Here is an 18,408-nt window from a genome sequence, read left to right on the forward strand (position 1 = left end):
TTCTTTTGTCCTTCTGTTGAACAATGACATTAACATATGAAAGGAAATGAGTTTTTTCAACTTGCAATTCTATTTTGATCCTTGTAAGCAACACATAAAATGTATTATATGTTTTACCTAAAATGTATTAAGAAAAAAATAATCTAAAAATAAGATTAAAAGTTCACTTTAATTATACATGAATAAGACAAGGAACTGGAGAAGGAACTGGCAACCCACTCCAGTATTCTTGTCTAGAAAATCCCATGGACAGAGGAGCCTGGTGGGCTACAGTCCATGGGGTCGTATAGAGTCAGACATGACTTAGCAACTAAACAAGAAAAGGAGTAGTACAACTTATCATTATTAGTAGAAAAATTGCCTCTGTGCAATTTCTTATGCTCAAGACTCCAACCTGAATTGATCTACTTGGAGACAAACTGAAACTCCACAGGTCCCAAGTGGAGTCAGTGTCCCAGTGTGTTCTTCCACTACCCTACACACACATTTTACTACTATACAAGTAGAAGATTAACTCTAGCAGGGGCTGGGACATAGGGCATATAACATGCATTTCTAGCACCAAAATAAAGTAAGCAATAGAGCCTGGGAGGTAAGTTAATCTAGTAAATAATTTTTACCAAACTCCAATTTCTTATGCAGAAAAGATCCATCATCTAGTGATTTTAGCCAAGAGGCCAAAAATAAAACTACTTTTAGATGAACATTTACCCCTATTTTTAGTAATTTCCTTACTCATGAATAAAACTAAAATGAATGGGCAAGAATTCAGCTTTCACCCTACTCTTTACATACCAGATACTAAATATTTATCAGTACCATATTTGACAAGTACATGTTCCTAGTGTTCTCAGGACTTTATTAGATTTATCAGTAAGAAAAAAACACATACCGAATTCCATTCAGGTTCCTTAGTTTTTTTTAGCTCCTTAGTAGGCTATTTTTCTTAGCTAAAGCAATATTGCTTCCTAAAAGCTACTCAAATTATTTCAAATCTAGAAAGATTCACAAATTACAAATGATATACACAGAGTGTAAAATGTTTTAATGTAGAAGACAAAACTAGGACTTACCATATGCACATGACCACAGATCATCAAACCAACATTTTTTGTGAAATCGTGAACAAGATGAAGTAAAGCTGGGCGTGAGTTTGGCGCACCTGTCATAACAAGACACTGAGGCCTAATTTAAGATTAAAAGGAGAAATGTAATTAGAGAAATTTAAGGTTTTGATAACATGGACATGATTTCAAGTTGCTTCTCTAACACTACATTGTACACTAGACTCTCCTTTACACAACTGTCCTCAGGACACAGGCTACACGATTCTCATAGAAGAGACATAACCAGGGTTCCTTGGTACATGAGAAATGCAGAAACAAAATCTTCTTTGAGCAAACATACCAAATATCCTAAATTAATAGGTAATATACATCAAGATCCTGGGAGATACTACAGAAAGAAATGACCATAACCGATTAAAAACATGTAACAACTTTTCATCTTCTAAAGGTAATAAACATTACAATTCTTTCACAGAGTTCAGAAAACTTCATGAGAACATGGCCGTGTCTTCATGTAAAGAACAGGTCCCTTTCCTTCTTAGCCTGATCAAATCATACTCATTTCTGCTTAGTAATATCAGTCTTCCCTAATCTAGCTTAATTTTAGTGAATGTTGTTCTATGAGTAAAATCACCTATGGTTTCTATTTGAACTAAAAGTTTTAATTCTAATTCATTACAATGAAAGCCAAAATTAATTCAACTGCCTTTCAAAAAAGAAGACAGTCACATGATTTTTCATGTATTTTTAACTCTTGATTTTCACTGTCTAGAAGTAAAAGTCAATCTTGTTTGAGGAAAAAATATTCACATATCCATTTTATAAATTCAAACAAATTCACATAAACTCATTAAAACAACAATGTGTATAGTTAAACTTTAACAAAAAGCAAATAGACTAAGAATTCTGACTTACCTACTAAATTAGTTAGTAGCTCCTAACTATACTCATAAAATAAGCAGGAAAAGCTGAATAAAGACTACCAACTGATTCAGAATTTTAGCAAGCCATCTGAAAATCCAGTTCTGTCTGGAGGAATAGATTTGAGGCAACCAAACATGAAGTCATCTTTAGCAGCCCAGAAGTAGTCCAGTCTCTCCATCTGAGTGTTAGCAGGTTACATGGCTCCCCAGCTGTCTTTCTTAGCCTTCCTAACAGTGGCCGTATGACTGATTTCCAGCCTGTATGATGTTCCTAATTCCTCATCCTATCCTTTAAAAGAAACCTGGGTCACCCCCTGTACTTTCTTTACCTTTTCTGTAATCTAGACTGTGGAGTTGGTGATGTCTTTGGCCACATGGACATAAAAACATATTCTAGGGAATGGCAGGCTGATGAGGTAAAAGGAAGAAATGTGCGACTTGAGTGACCAAGTGCAGCCAATCTATGTAGCAGCCATAAACTGTCCATCTACCTTTGGACTATCACAGAACACTGATATCCATCTTATTCAGCCACTTTGTTTTTTCAGCTTTTTGTTATGGTAGTTTAACTTATTACTAATATAACCTAGTACTGTGGGAAATGAACTTATAGTCCCCATCTTTACTAAATAGTAAACATGTTAGTAAACATACCACAAAGGCATAATTTGGGTATAATATTATACCAAAAAAAAGGTAAAGAACAAAATATATTAGGGATGTCTTCTAGTAACGAGAGAGTCTAAATATCTGTCTTCATCTTTACTCCCTCTTTTAAAATCTCCATAGTATGACAGGATTTTTTTAAGGCACCAAAATATAGAGAAGAGGATAGGACACAATTGCACTGAAATTTTGAAAGCCAGAGAGCAGATGCAAGAATAAAGGATTTGACAAATCAGGAAAAGGCTAAATTATAAATGAGCATTAAGAGAAAACTGTGAAGCCACCTGATTTTACACCTGCTGCTGCTGCTGCTAAGTCACTTCAGTCATGTCCGACTCTGTGCGACCCCACAGATGGCAGCCCACCAGGCTCCCCTGTCCCTGGGATTCTCCAGGCAAGAACACTGGAGTGGGTTGCCATTTCCTTCTCCAATGCATGAAAGTGAAAAGTGAAAGTGAAGTCACTCAGCGACCCCATGGACTGCAGCCTACCAGGCTCCTCTGCCCATGGGATTTTCCAGGCAATAGTACTGGAGTGGGGTGCCATTGCCTTCTCCGGATTTTACACCTAAGAATCATCAAAATGCCTAGGACTAACAGGCAGTAGATGCCTCTGGAAGTGGCAGGGGCAATGTGTTAAAAAAAAACAAAAGTAAGGAGAACTAATTTAAAGTTTGCATAAGAAGCATCTAGATGAACCCAAGTCATGTCCATCACTATGGTGGGCAACTGTCCCTGCCTTTCTCCAACCCTATTAGGCTAGAGCTTATTTGCTAGAGAGGCCTGTGGTCTGGGAGCAATAGCTGAGGGCATAAGCAGCTACTTTAAGCAGGGAGTTAGGAGAACATTTGCTATATGCTGGAAACTGAAATCTCCAAGCTGCCTTCTCACTTAGCTCTCAGAACTGTGGCAGCCAGAACTTTATCAGTAAGCAAAGATTAAAAGATTCTTTTCTGAAAAATCTAATCAAATTACAAAAAGAAAACTTTTAAGATGACTTAAACTTCTCAAAGAACCATCACATTAATCTCCATTAAGGGCTTGACTGAGAGCCCCACCCCCAATGTAGAACTTCCCAAGCCCTAGATCACAGACATTTCAGACAAGGCTAAATCTAAGAACCCAAATTAAAGAGGAAGGAAATGATGAGAAAGACACTTCAAGGAAATAGAAACTATAAAGTGAAGAAAACAAAATCTTTTGGCAAATTTGGTGAAGGCTGAGATAGTGATAAATAGAAACTGAAATAGGAAAAACAATTTATTGGCTACATAGAAAACATAAAACCTGTACAGGAAAAGAAAGCAATCATAATTTACAAGGCTAAGCTCTGAATTATGCTTTAAAAGTCATAAAAATATAAACATCAAGTCTAACCTAATCAAAATAATGACATAAAAATATACTGGGAGGATAGGGTAAAGAGAAGGGTGTGTGTGTGTAATGGGCATGCATGGATGAAAGAAATCAAGAGAGAATGCCTAAAATTTAAAATCAAACAATACAATAAGACAAACATGCTTTTGGGGACTATGAAGTAAATACTACACAATTCAGCTAAGAGTTGAAATTGGCTGCCGGTGGCATAAAAGAAACAGGGATTTGAGAAGTAGGACAACTAATTTTCACAACAAATGTAAGCTTTTCCTCTTTTAAATATGTTCATGTATAATTCTGATAAAAATTTTAAAACACTTGTTAGAGTAAACTTTTTTTTTTAAGTTTTTAAAAAATTCCCATTTCTATTAATAAGCCAAAGATCAGTTTTTTATTGATGGCAAGTTAATTCTGATTGTTGATCATACTCTCACTTCTGGGACACAGCTTTTTATGCAAAGGAAGTATTTCTATTTTCTGCCATACTTTGCATTAACTATTAAAACATTAAAAATGTGCTGAAATTAAAGTTTTCCTCCCAGGGCTCTCACTTCTTTTCCCTATTTCTTTCTACTCCAAAACTGAAGATCTGTGGTCTATGGGAATCTTTCATTTGACAAAACAAATTGGTGGTAGTGGTGGTTGGTGGTGGGGGGAGGATATTCAAAGAGTGACAAAAAGAATATATTAATACAAAGGTGTTTCTTCTTGAGAGAAATTTGGTAGAGCACTTCTTTTCTGGCACTTATCCACTCTTGAAATTTTCTTTTAAAAAGATTCTGTCTTTTGTTTTACTGAAAACAAGAATTTATTCCTGTGATTACTGTGCAGAAGCCAATGAGAAGCAATTACTCATGACTGAAGAGTTGCCTGTTCAGAGCCAGGCTTACGTGAACAGTATGAGAATGACTGTCTAATGGTCTATTTTTTAAAAATGACAAGCCTACTTTTAGCTACACTTAACAATAATCTATAATTTCTAAGAATCTATATAAATAAATTAATACTTTTGGATTTACAACAGTGCTTTAATAACTGAATCTCATCGACTATTAGAAACATGTTATATTAAGGAATAGCTTTTAAATTGATGACTGATAAACTATTTTAAGATGAAATAAAAAGGAAGGAAATAGTAAGAAATGCTCTTTACTCTGACATTGATTCTTTATCACAAAAACTGATTCTCAGTTCCACAGTGAGAACAAAGCCACTAACATGAAAATATTTACCGCCTTAGTAAAATTATAATACAAGTATTTTTATGAATTTCATCCTTAATAGTTAGAAACTTGAATGGCCACAGAGGGGGGAAAAAGTTTACTTTAATGATATCTATTTAAAAGCCTTCAAAGAGAGACCTCCAAAACTTCTGTAACATTTTTATAAGGTAGATGATAATTTTTCTCTTTGTAAATTTTTGAGAACAAGAAGCCTCAACCTTGGTTTTGAATAAACTGCTCAAGTCAAACCAAACAAGAAACAATATTCTATGCTTTTAGATAATTTTTCATGAAATATCACCAAATGAAATTATTACTAAACAATAAATGAAGAACTGATTGCCATCTAAGACAAAATGTTTCTGTGTTACCTGATCACTTACCTGAAGTTTTTCACGTGGTCTTCCACTCCAGAAAGACGAATTGAATGCTGCAGTGCATTCAGATAAGTCAGAGCTTGTGTGGAGGATCCCCAGTTCACATCTGTTAAGAGGACAGTGTTCGTGCACCATAATACTGGTGATCACAAATCATCAATAACCAATGCTTGCACATTTAAAAAGTCAGCTGCTAAAATAAACTGTTGTACTCAGGAATTTGAATAGTTTACGTCTACAGCATGAAATTAAGACAATGCTAATCTGAGCTATTAACATTTAAAAAAATGTACAACTTGGAAAAGACTGAGATGAAAGGGCTGCAGACATGCTGTGCATTCAACTCAAAATGAGTCTTACAAACAAAGAAAACATTTAAAAATCATTGTTTATACAGCCAAAGGTCAAAAAGGAAAAAGGCATATCTATGATTGTTATAAAGTACTATTTATAGTACTTCACCGTTTAAGTTATTTGAACATCAAGGCAAATTTTACTTCTTATTGAATAAACAGTCTAAACACAAATGATGATTTTAGACATTTGTTACTTTAGAGACTTAACAGGCGTATTAGAGAAATAATTGTTTCTAAGATATTTAAAACAATATCTTCTTTGTCCATTTCATTTCTAAAGCCACCATTCTAATCCAAAACCTCATTCTCTCATACTTGGATTACAAAATGTTTCCTCACTGTTTAAAATAACTACACTGCAACTACTTTGTCGTCTCTTTCTAATCTACTCAATTGGGCTGAAACTTTTCAAGTCTTTTTCAATAGATTTCCTTGTTCCAGGTTATCACACTAAATAACTGGACTAATCCTAACCTATCCCAGCATCTGCTTATGTGGAGATATACCCGGCAGTTATCAATGCTACACATTCCAGATAATCTTTAACTATTTCCCTCTTTATTTCCCAGTTAAGTATATCCGTCTAATTTTCCTTGCTATATAGTAAGCTAGAGGGAAGATACTATGTGTTCTAATATTTTGTGATTCTGTGGTACAAATTATAGTAGGTACTAAACCACATTAGGTAATACATATAATGCTTATCAGGCTAATAGAAACTATTGTACTGTAATAAAATCCTTTCAAAGATTAATTTTAAAACATATTGAGTGAAACAATGTTTATTACATGAATTTGTTATTTTTCTACAAATAGGATTAATTCAATTTAACTCATGGGTAAGAATGAAATTCCACAGAATAGTAACTTTTTCATTAAAACTACATACATTTAGAAATAAAGCATTTTAGGTTTTATGCAAAGGGCCTTTCCAAAATACAAAAGTGGATGTTTAGATTTGAAAAGGTACAAAGGACATCTAAACATTTTTTAGCTTGAAATACTAAATATTAAGAGAGAAGACTGACCTGGTTTTTTGTAGGTAACATAAATGTAAAGTCCAAGAACTATGACATATGTTAGCAATGCAGCCCACCAGTTAATGACAAACATCACTATGCAACAGAGAATTGCTCCAAGAAGTGATATCCACATATTGTAGTATTTGAATGCAGGACGCCACCCTAACAGAAACAAGTAATATAGATAAATAAAAGTCACTCAGCTACCTCATCTGCTTTAGACAGTGGTACACATGCATGCACAAAATAAATTTCTCTGTGGCTGCTACACTGAGAAGTCTTCAAATGTGAACTGTAAAGCTAATTAAACATAAAGTCATAGACCATTACTGACCATAATGTCATGATTCTTGGTAGCCATGAAGTGGGCACATCTATTCACATCAACATTATCCTATCTTACTAGTTCCCAATTCAAAAAGTCCTTACTAAACAAATACAAATCAACCTAAACTCAGTGAATGCTAAAAATAGGAGAAGGTGAAAAAATTAGGTTTCAAACTGAGTCCTTAACAGTGAGATTTTATTTTCTGGTTTTTAGCACAAGATACATCCATATGTTAATGAATATAGAAAACAATTCAAATAAATTGTTGTTTAGAATTGTTAAAAAAACATATCATTTGGGGAAGTATTTCAATAAAATTTATATTCTTTTTTAAAAATTAACCTTTTAATTTTGAGATAACTACAGATTCACACAAAGTTTTAAGAAATAATACAGAGATTCTGGGGGCACTTTACCTAATTTCTCCCAGTGACAACATCTTGCAAAATGATACCAAAGTATCACAGCTAAAATATTGATATTAAAATAGTCAAGATAAAAGTTCAACACAAGAATCCCTTGTGTTGCCCTTTTATATAGCTATACCCACATCCATCTCTAAACTTTATATTCTTAAAAACTGAAGCTAAGATGTTCGTGTCCTAAGTTCCAATGTTTTATCTTTCTTGTTCTGAGAAACTTCTAGGCCCATAGAATCAATAGTGCAATAGTGTTTTTGTTACTTTATTTCTTTCTCTGATGCCCAACTGTTGTCATGGTTTATAACAAAATACCCATAAAAACTGTATATGGAGTAATTTTTCAGTTGATAAAGACCCCTTATATTAGAATTCCACAGAACTCATTGTGTTAAAAATATTCCTGGATAGGGTACTATATCATAACAATGTTCTTAGAACTGATAAATACAGAAAAAAACAAAATAATTCTTTCATAGTTAGCCAGAATTTGAGATTAATGCTATTTTAAATTATTTGAAGGAAGAAACAGACATTGTTTACCAATAAACTGCATGATAGAAGATCTCTGAAGACTCAATTTGACTCAACTATAAAGGCAGAATGAAGCATTAGTGAACTAATTCCACACATGCCATCTTTTGAAATGTATTAACGTTTTATTTTCTCTAAAATCAAACATTGCCACATTTACGAAACTTTTAAAGAAAATGTAAAATCACCTGGAGATTTTGCAAGTGATGCATGAAATACTGAAAAATTGATCAGTGCATATGATGCAAGGAAGAAGTTAGAGATAATTGGAGCAATAACATTCAATTCAGCTGCAAAAGAAACATGACATATTAGACATTTTTTAACTTTTCAAAACTATGAATCATTTCAAAGTTTTAGATAATGCATAATGCTCCTAAATCCATAACCCAGATTTAATGAACTTTGCTATACATACTTCATATACTTTAAATCATATCCTACGTACACAGTAGAAACCTCCTTTATGACTCACTCTCTCCAAGTTGAAATATTCTTTCCGGTGACATTATACTGTTTTCCTACATACATATATGGTTCACAAGGATTATGGAGCACTGTTTTGGATGTTTTAAAAGTTACATAAATTACATCATACAATATTATCATTCAGTAATTTGGTTTTTTTACATTCATTATTTTTGAGATTCATCCATATTAACATGAAAACCAAGTTTATTCACATTTTTACTGCTAAATATTCTGCTGTTTCACTCAGGTTGTTTCCATTTTTCACTATTATAATTAATGACACTAAAAATATTCTTATATAAAAATGCAAGTTTCTGCAGGGTACAAAGCTCTAAGAACTGGTGGATCATAGGAAACTTTATTAAATATTGCCAACCTGTTCTCAAAAAATAGCTATACCAGATACATTTTTAAGCATCAGATAAGAAAGTTTGTTTCCATGGTATAATCAAAAGTCCAAACATTCTTTAAGACCCATTAGCTTCGTAATCAGAGGCAAAGGAACCAAAAAGATCAGCAGAGGTTCTAGCTTCATGGAAGACACCGTAATCCTTTACCCTATGCTATTATCATATTTGTTTTAAGGATAAGAACCTAGGAGCTCCCTTTAGCCTAAAAGGGAGTTAGTGAGGGTATGAGTTTGAGCAAATATTTAATGAATGCTATTATCTGCAGTATTTTCTAAACTTTTCCTTTGATCAAAAAGAAACTTAGTATAGCAGGCAAAGTAACATTTTATGACTTAATGACTCAATGTTGACAGTTAATACTATAAATACACCAAAATCTACATCAGCACACATGTATAGACTAACCAATTAAGATGAATCCAAGTGCAATTAAGAATGTTAAGATGTAGCCACGAAGAGGTTCATTATTTTTCCCATAACCTTTAGCAAACATCTGGAAAGCTGGGTAGATATTGTCCTTACATAGAGCCTAATAAAGAAATGTAAACATTAAAATGGAATACATCAAAATAAGACATACAGATCTGCTTACAGTTACAACAGGTTAATCAGGAAACGAACCCAAGTTTCTAATTCTTGGTCCTCTTTTTTTTCTTCTCATACTGCTTTATCAACAAATTGTAAAGAAGAGTCAAACATTTCCAGTATCAGAAAGGCAGGAGATTTAGAATACACTGTAGTGTTTATCTATTTTACCCCACACCAGGTTGACAGTCTTACACGAATAAAGAGTCAAAGAAGCAGGCATATATATAGAAGTGTGGAAGCTTGAGAAGTATGATAGACGTGTGACCTATTTTAAGAAAACCAAGTCTGAATCTAAGACTTAAAGCAAATAGAAATCCTAATTATAAAACTTAATCACTTTTCTTAAAACAATACTGAAAATAGTTTTAGGAAATATTCTATACCTCTACTGTATTAATTATAACAAGAAATTAAGAACAAAGCTGCAGAATCAATACTTCATTTGTTTTAGTAATAAAAAGTACTTTCTATGCAGTATCAGTTGTTTGTTTATTTGATGCTCACTAAAGGGAGATAATGTTTTATTTATCCTTATATCCTGAGCACCTAACATAATGTATGGCACATACTAGACATTCAAAAATTCATAAAAATAAAACACTTATTTTGGCATTATGCTAACAGGAACAAGATAAAGTATCTTCTTTTGATTTATGGTACTTTTTATACTTGGTAAGACATGAAAATTTATGCTAACAGAGAATGTCAAAAAAGCAAAAATTCATTACCACTTCCAGAAAGACAACTCAAAAACTATACCCTGTGAGTGAATAAATGCACAACTGTTTATATACATATCCACATTCCTGTGCATAAAATTAAATATGCCACTCTTGATATATGTGTTGGCATGTATCATATAAATACACAGGGTTGACAGAAGTAAATAAATCATTTAAAAAATTAAAATCTCATTTGAAATATATTACCTTGCCTACCTCTATAATAAAATTTGCAATGTGAAATACTCACCTGAAATATTTTGGGTGCACTCACAAGAGATGCTAATGCAGAAGAAAGAGTGGCTGAGAAGATACCTGCAGAAATTAATGGTGCAAAGCCTGACACCATGCTCATTACCTTAAAAAGTGACAATGGAAAAGTAAGTCATACAACTCAAAAAAATCCACAACACTATATATCTACTATTCCTATGAAGAACACTGATAGTAATACTGGGGAGAATATGATAACAAAAGCAATAGTCCACAGTAATAATGGTTCTTACATGCATTACAAACTTCTGAAAATGATGTATCACCATCCCTTAATTAATGTAAAAAAAAAAAAACCTTTTATTTTGTGCAACATCAAAGGCAAACACAATGGCAATAAGAAGAGCATGCTGAACTACAAAATATGCATCAGTTTCAACAGGCCAATATTTGCATTATTACAAGTCATTTCACACATAAATGTTCCAGATATCATTTCATGCATAAATGTTTCAGTGCGTACCTCTAATGGGTAAGAACTTTTAAAAACTGTAACTACAGTCACTGTCACATCTTCAAAACTGCTTAATTCTTTAACAGCATCAAATACTCAATTGCATCCACAATTCCCAAATTCTTTCTTTTCTTGCTTTTTAAAATAGTTCGTTCAAATCAGGATCCACAAAAGGATTACACTTTATATTTGGTGGTTTTGTCTTAAGTCTTTTTCAATCCACAGATTCTTTCTTTAAATTTTATTATTTTTATATTATTTCTCCTAGAGAAACCCTATGCCCTGGATTTTGCTGACAGTCTCCATTGCCTTGTTTAATCTGTTCCTCTCACCTCTATTTCTAGTCAACTGGTAGGTAGATCTAGACAGTTAATCAGACTAAGGTGCACAATAATACTCCAAGCTGGTATGATACATTTCTGTTAGGAAGGTTGTTTCTTTTTTTTTTTTTTTTTTTTGATGTTAAGATAGTAGATTGGTATCGTGGTCATGTCTTTTGTTTGTTTTTAAAGAATCCTTTTTTTTTTTTAAGATAAAAGTTGAAATATCCAGTCAAAAAGATTTAAGTCTAGGAATTGCCTCTAAGCAATCTGTGAATTGGGGGTCATAAACAAAACACCACTAGCCATGCTTTAGTAACTGATGAAGCTAGAAAATGTGTATGTCAGGTACATTAGATTGCTTTCTCTCTCTTTGAACATGTTCAAATATTTCCCTATAAGGAGTTTAAAAAACTAGATCACTAACTTAGATGATGAGAAGACAATAAAATAAACAAACTGAGGAGCATAATGCAAAGTAATTTGCCTGAACCCTTCAAAATGTCAACATCTTGAAAGGTTAAAAATAACATAACTAAAGGCTACGTGTGACAACAGACTGAATCCTGGATCAGGAAAAAATGATCTGGGGCATTATTGGAACAAGTGAGAACTATGAATATGGAATATATATTTAGACAACAGTATTTCATCAACACTGGGATTACTTGGGTGGGATAATTCAACCACACTTGTAAAGAATGTTCTAAATACTCCAGTCTGTCATGTTGTGATGTCTATAATTCATTCTCATTGGTTTGAAAAGAAAAATACTATACCTATAAAGGTAAACAACTAATAAGTACAAATGAAGGGTAAGTAGGTAGGGTAGGTTTTCATAGCACTGTTCCTTGTGTATCTTTAAAATCTGTCAAAATATAAAGTTGATTTGCAAGAACTGTTTAATGGATTTAGGTACTGTTAATTTGATCTATCCATTATAAATTTTACTAGTAGTGAATGATCATCACACTTTATTAAACAATGGTGAGTCAAAGGTTTCTGAGGGCATTAAAATATAGAAATATAATAAACATAAAACTAAATAAAATTAAACATTTAAGATAAGGTGACTCAACTATATGTAATATATTTATCAATTATATGCAAAACAGCATTATATAGTTGTGCCTTTGTATAGATTTCATGATGGAGTCTCCATTTATATGCTCCTCAGTAATGTTCTATTCACCATTCTTCATTCTCCAAGTGACAAGCAATTAATAATTTGACAGAATTTTCTTTCCATTCTCTATCACTTCACAAAGTACTTTTAAAAATTTTACTTAAATTAGAAAAGCAGATTTACATATACCAAACTCCTACACTTTGATTGAGTAAGTCTATACTTTCCATAACTTCGACTTAATAAAGACAACATACTTTTGTAGTTTAAGGCAGTAACACAGAAATCTGATTGGCATTTTCAGTCACTGGGCAGAGACCAACATTTGTGTCTTTCATACACAATATCAATGTCAGAATTGGCCTGAATAATTAGCTGGACATGAATACTTTCTTTCATTCTACGATTTTGCCTAGTCTTGTGACTAGAAAAAAACAAACATCTATTACATAATTGAGTCCAATATTTTTAACCACTGAAAGTGCAGCCAATTGTTTGAAACTATACAAAAGAAAATATACATAATGCCATTAAAAATTTTCATGTAAACCACACAGATTCTACATAAAATGTCTACATAATATCTCTATATAATGTTCTGAAATACATTAAATCCTCAACTATTCTGTTTATTAGGTTTAAGTCTTACTAGAAAAACATGTGGAAGCAGAATTTTCATTTTCCACTTTGAATTTGTAGATCTATTCTATAACTTTACCACAAAATATTTTGTTTTAATCTCCTGAATCTATACCTTTGAGTTTTTTCTTTCTAGCATCCTGAGAATTATCAAGCAACTCTCAAAATATCCTCCATATTTTAGTAGTTCCTTTTCATCTTATAAATCTTATCTAAAACTCATAAATTTTACAAAAATAGAATAAATAAAAAGCAGGACTGATAGTCTGCAAATACTAGAGCAGTAGTACTAATCTTTATTGGGGCTTCCTTTGTAGATCAGTTGGTAAAGAATCTGCCTGCAATGCAGGAAACTCAGGTTAGATTCCTAGGTCAGGAAGATCCCCTGGAGAAGGAAATGGCAACCCACTCCAGTATTCTTGCCTGGAGAATCCCATGGACAGAGAAGACTAGCAGGCTACAAGAGTCGGACATGACTTAGCGACTAAACTACTACTACTACTAATCTTTACAGAGTTCATATGTTTACTAGTTCACAAACTTTTAAGCATTCATTAATAATTTAATTCTGCTGTTCAATGGTGGTTAACACAGCATCACTATATTAGCCATATTTAATTAAATAAGACTGCTGATACTGATCAATACTTAAAAGGGCATTTATATATAGAGGAATTAGGGAGAAATCTCAAATCAGAAAGCTGAATTCATTTCAGTTAGTATGGATTTAAATTGCTCAAAAATAAAAACAAAATACTTAGGTGTAAATCTAACAAAAAATATACAGGACTGATATTCTGAAAACTACCTAATAATGATGAAGGAAGTCAAAGAAGATCTAAATAAAGGGTAGAATTTATGTGTTCATGGACTGGAACAGTGTAAAGCTATCAGTTCTCCCCAAATTGATGTACAAGTTTAATGTATTTCCTACCAAAATTCCAGCAAGACTTTTTTGTAGATTAACATAGACTATTCTAAAATGTATCTGAAAAAGCAAAAGAACTAAAATAGCTAAAATAATTTTGAAAAAAGAATAAAGCGGGAGGAATCAAGCTACCTGATTTTAAGAATGACAGTCTAATTACAGTACTCAAGAAACTATGGCATTGTTGGGAGGACAGACACAAAGATCAATGGAACACAACAGAGAAGCCAGAAATAGGCCCAGCACATATGACTATGTGTGAGATGCTTTCTTACTTTCTCAAACAGTACACTATATATAATTACTATTTATTATACCTTATTATAAAAGTGTTACCCTCTGGGGCCCTTTTGCCCCTGAACAGGCTCAGGTTTCATTCTTTTATATTTTTCTGTTTGCCCAATTATTTACATGGGGCTTCCCAGATGGCACAGTGGTAAAGAATCCACCTATCAATGCAGCAGACACTGGTTCAATCCCTGGGTGGGGAAGGTCTCCTGGAGGAGGAAATGGCAACCCACTCGAGTATTCTTTCCTGGAAAATGCCATGGACAGGCGAGTGTGGCAGGCTGAAATCCATGGGGTTGCATAGTTGGACATGCCTGAGCGACTGAGCATGCACTATTAGCTGCATACTGTCTTCACTGATATCTGAGTATAAAGCAATAGCAAAAACTTTTTGCTATACTCTGAATGGTAGAATTGACAGCAGTTTGACCTCTAGATGAACACAGAATGCTCGTATAATATAAATTTGATGCTCACCTGGAAGTTGTTCATTAGGCCATAGGAACAAGGATTGGTTTCACAAGATGAAAAATCAAAGTTTAATTTGCAGGCTGCAGAAGTACAGTTTGTTAGCTCTGTTACAATGGTGTCATTAACGTTCCCAGTAGCATCCCGAACAACACACGAACCTGAAGCACAAGTGACAATGAGGACAAATAATCAAGCTAACATTTACCTTCATTTCAAAATGATATATACCCATAAAGAAATTTATGGTACTGACTGTATGTACTTGCTTATAATAGTAATAGAATACAGTGTATTACAGTTAAGAAATTCTTTACCTGGAACAGAATCTGGAAAGCATCATGGTCCCCAGTATTGAGTCAATGAAACGAAACCTTATAAAGTATGTATATGTATATACTTAAAAATCTTCTAAACATCACTGTGAAAATGATATATTAGCAAAATCATTTCCTGTACTACTTGATTAAAATGTCCTAAAGCAAATACAGAAACACTATGTTGAAAGAGTTCCAAATGGCAGAAACAGTTTCACATACTCTGAATACTTTATATTTAAAATGTGCCAAAGATCAGACTTGAGTTAACATCAATCTTCTGTGAGGAAAAGTAATTTAAACATGAATGAATTATATAATTCTATTTAAACCTTTGTATCAAGTAAGTCCACCCTGATAATACGAAAATATAAGGTGGGAGGAGTTGGGGAGGGATAGTCTGGGACTCTGGGGTAAGCAGATGTAAGCTATTACACATAGAATGAATAAAAAACAAAGTTCTACTATATAGCACAGGGAACTATATTCAATATCCTGGTGAAACTATAATGAAAAAGATTAGTAAAAATAATGTATATCCACATATAACTGAGTCACTTTGCTGTAAAGCATGAATTAACACAACATTGTAAATCAACTCTACTGCAATAAAAAATAAATGAAAAAATTAAAAAAAGAAAGCATATAGTATCAGATTTGCAGCAGACTAAATAATCCAATACTATGAAAAATAATATATTCTATAGTTAATTAATTTGGAATTTGTGATTCTTTTGATTAGTACTAGACTATGATTTATTCTTCTAGTATGCTTAAAATTTTTAACTGTAAAACCTGAATTTTAGAATTTAGACATTAAACACAGTGCTTATACTTTAGGAATATGATTTCTGGATGAAGTATTTAATTTCATGAATGTACAATAAATTCAAGACAACAGCATCGATAGTCAGTGTATGCAAGTTATATGTAAAATCAGTAGTTATTAAATTTTCCCTAGACTAGAATGTTTCAGTTATAGAACCTATCTTAGTCTTTCAAAATTATTTACTTACTTACTTATAAATAAAAACACCAAAACCCTCTTTGTCATGAAAATAATTTTTAAAGGCAGTGCTATTATCTTATTTTTGGCAGCAAAACTGGCTTCCTCACACATAAAAGATTTAGAGACTGGCTGACCTCTTAAGTCCTTTCTTCAAGTACTGTGATTATATCAATGTATTAAAATAGCTTAAAATCATTTTCATTAATTTAGTAATACTTTTCATTCAATGTAGTATCTCTTATTAATTGAAATCAAATTTTTATGGTAAAAAATGTCAGGTTCTGTATAATGGCCTTGAAATAATATTAACAGAGTAAGATTACATAAAAATATAAAAAATAACCACCATAAACAAAAATGCTAAAATTCGTAAAGATCAGAAAGTAAAATTCATTTACTTCTACACATGAATTATATTTTCTGTCTCAGTGAAATTTAAGAATCTGCAGATGAGACTTTACATAACTTTCTAACTTACTATATAATTAAATAAAAACCCCAGACAAGAAACAATAGAGTATTTGGTGGCTTAGACAACATGTATTAAGTCACCACTAGCTTTTGCCTGGAGAATCCCAGGGACGGGGGAGCCTGCTTGGCTGCCGTCCATGGGATTGCACAGAGTCGGACATGACTGAAGTGATTTAGCAGCAGCAGCCTACTTAAGTACTTCTGAAGTAAAATACAAAACTCCATGTCTTTTTATTGAAATAGTTCTTAATTTAAAAGTTAGAAATATCATGAAAATGAATACTTATAGTATATACATCATTAAATGACTGAAACACATAGAGAAATGTAAGGTTATTTACCTACAGATACTGCAATTCCTATGTAAACCAGCGTAGTAATTAAAATGGCTAAGAGTGTTCCTTTGGGTATGGCTGACTGAGGATCCTAGAAGACAAAAACATTTTTTAAAGTCTACCTTTAAAAATAAATATATGTATATCATTTTTATATGAAATCAGTAAAGTACTTTATAATACTTACTGCAAGATCACCTGAGATATTTGCTCCGGCCAGAATGCCAGTTGCAGCAGGAAAAAAGATGGCAAATACAGAAAAAAAGGTCTCTTCATCTCGAAAATCTGGCCCAAAGTTCTCATTAAATATTTCAGCTATAGAGAATAAAATATTTTTGGCAATTAATGGATAGCAGATTAGGCCATAAAATTTTAGGTTAAGAGTAAGTGGTGATTTATGATCCCTAACTTTTCTTCAGTTCCAGTAACTGGTAAATTTAATTCAAGTATTGGTGTTCCCCTTTTCTTATATGAGGAAAACAGTTTACAGCCAAAATGGTGGTTTGATCTGGTTCATGCACTATTATCTTGTATACCTTACTAATTATGTTTGAAATACCTCTAACTTGACTCTTAAGACAGGCCAAGAGGTTAAAGAAACAAGAAAGCAGGAAGAACAAAAAAAAGGACATCACACTAACCCGGAACTGTTTGTTTCCCTTATATACAACTTATCTGTACTGTCTTCTCTATTTCCTAGGGGTGAACTGTTTGAATTTTGAGGCCATCCATCAGGCATCTAGATAATTTTTAGCTAAGACAAACTAGGTAAAGGTCCTTTCCATTTCAATAATAATGAAAGTGTCAACGAGTTCCTACTATTTCCATCTATTCTAATAGGTCCTCAAATTGAAACAAACAATAAACTGTCATCCATCCATCCATCCATCCGGTATCTGAGTATACATCATGTGCCAATACTGGAGCCATCTGGTATCTCAAGGTACTGAGGAAGTCCAATAGCAACAAGCTACCTTCATGGAACTTAAAAGTATCAATAGCAGTAGTAGTTGTAGTTTAGTCACTAAGTTGTGTCCAACTCTTGCGACCCCATAGCCTGCCATGAATCTGTCCATGGGACTCTCCAGGCGAGAATACTGGAGTGGGTTGCCATTTCCTTCTCCAGGGGATATTCCTGACCCAGGAATAGAACCCAAGTCTCCTGCATCGCAGGTAGATTCTTTACCAACTGAACTACAAGGGAAGCCCTCGTGGTATCAATAGGGAGCTACCAAATAAGTAAAAAAAAACAAAAGGCTACTGCAAACAGCAGTAAAAGTACTCAATGCAAACAGGGT

At 33.0% G+C, this 18,408-nt stretch overlaps 1 protein-coding gene across 2 annotated transcripts in view; it reads right to left on the reverse strand.

Moving 5' to 3' along the window:
• Nucleotides 1–18,408, reverse strand: part of SLC12A2 (solute carrier family 12 member 2) — a 95,755-nt gene that overhangs the window by 31,781 nt on the left and 45,566 nt on the right. For both annotated transcript variants that reach the window (XM_068979286.1, XM_068979284.1), the window contains exons 8-16: nt 17,298–17,425; nt 17,117–17,201; nt 14,988–15,139; nt 10,733–10,840; nt 9,578–9,701; nt 8,480–8,581; nt 7,017–7,172; nt 5,639–5,738; nt 1,074–1,185 (exon numbers count right to left, since the gene is read on the reverse strand). In XM_068979286.1, the coding sequence (XP_068835387.1) occupies nt 1,074–1,185; nt 5,639–5,738; nt 7,017–7,172; nt 8,480–8,581; nt 9,578–9,701; nt 10,733–10,840; nt 14,988–15,139; nt 17,117–17,201; nt 17,298–17,425 (1,067 nt within the window). The remainder of the gene's footprint in view (nt 1–1,073; nt 1,186–5,638; nt 5,739–7,016; nt 7,173–8,479; nt 8,582–9,577; nt 9,702–10,732; nt 10,841–14,987; nt 15,140–17,116; nt 17,202–17,297; nt 17,426–18,408) is intronic.

Source organism: Capricornis sumatraensis, chromosome 9 (assembly GCF_032405125.1).
Source record: "Capricornis sumatraensis isolate serow.1 chromosome 9, serow.2, whole genome shotgun sequence".
NCBI lineage: Eukaryota > Metazoa > Chordata > Mammalia > Artiodactyla > Bovidae > Capricornis > Capricornis sumatraensis.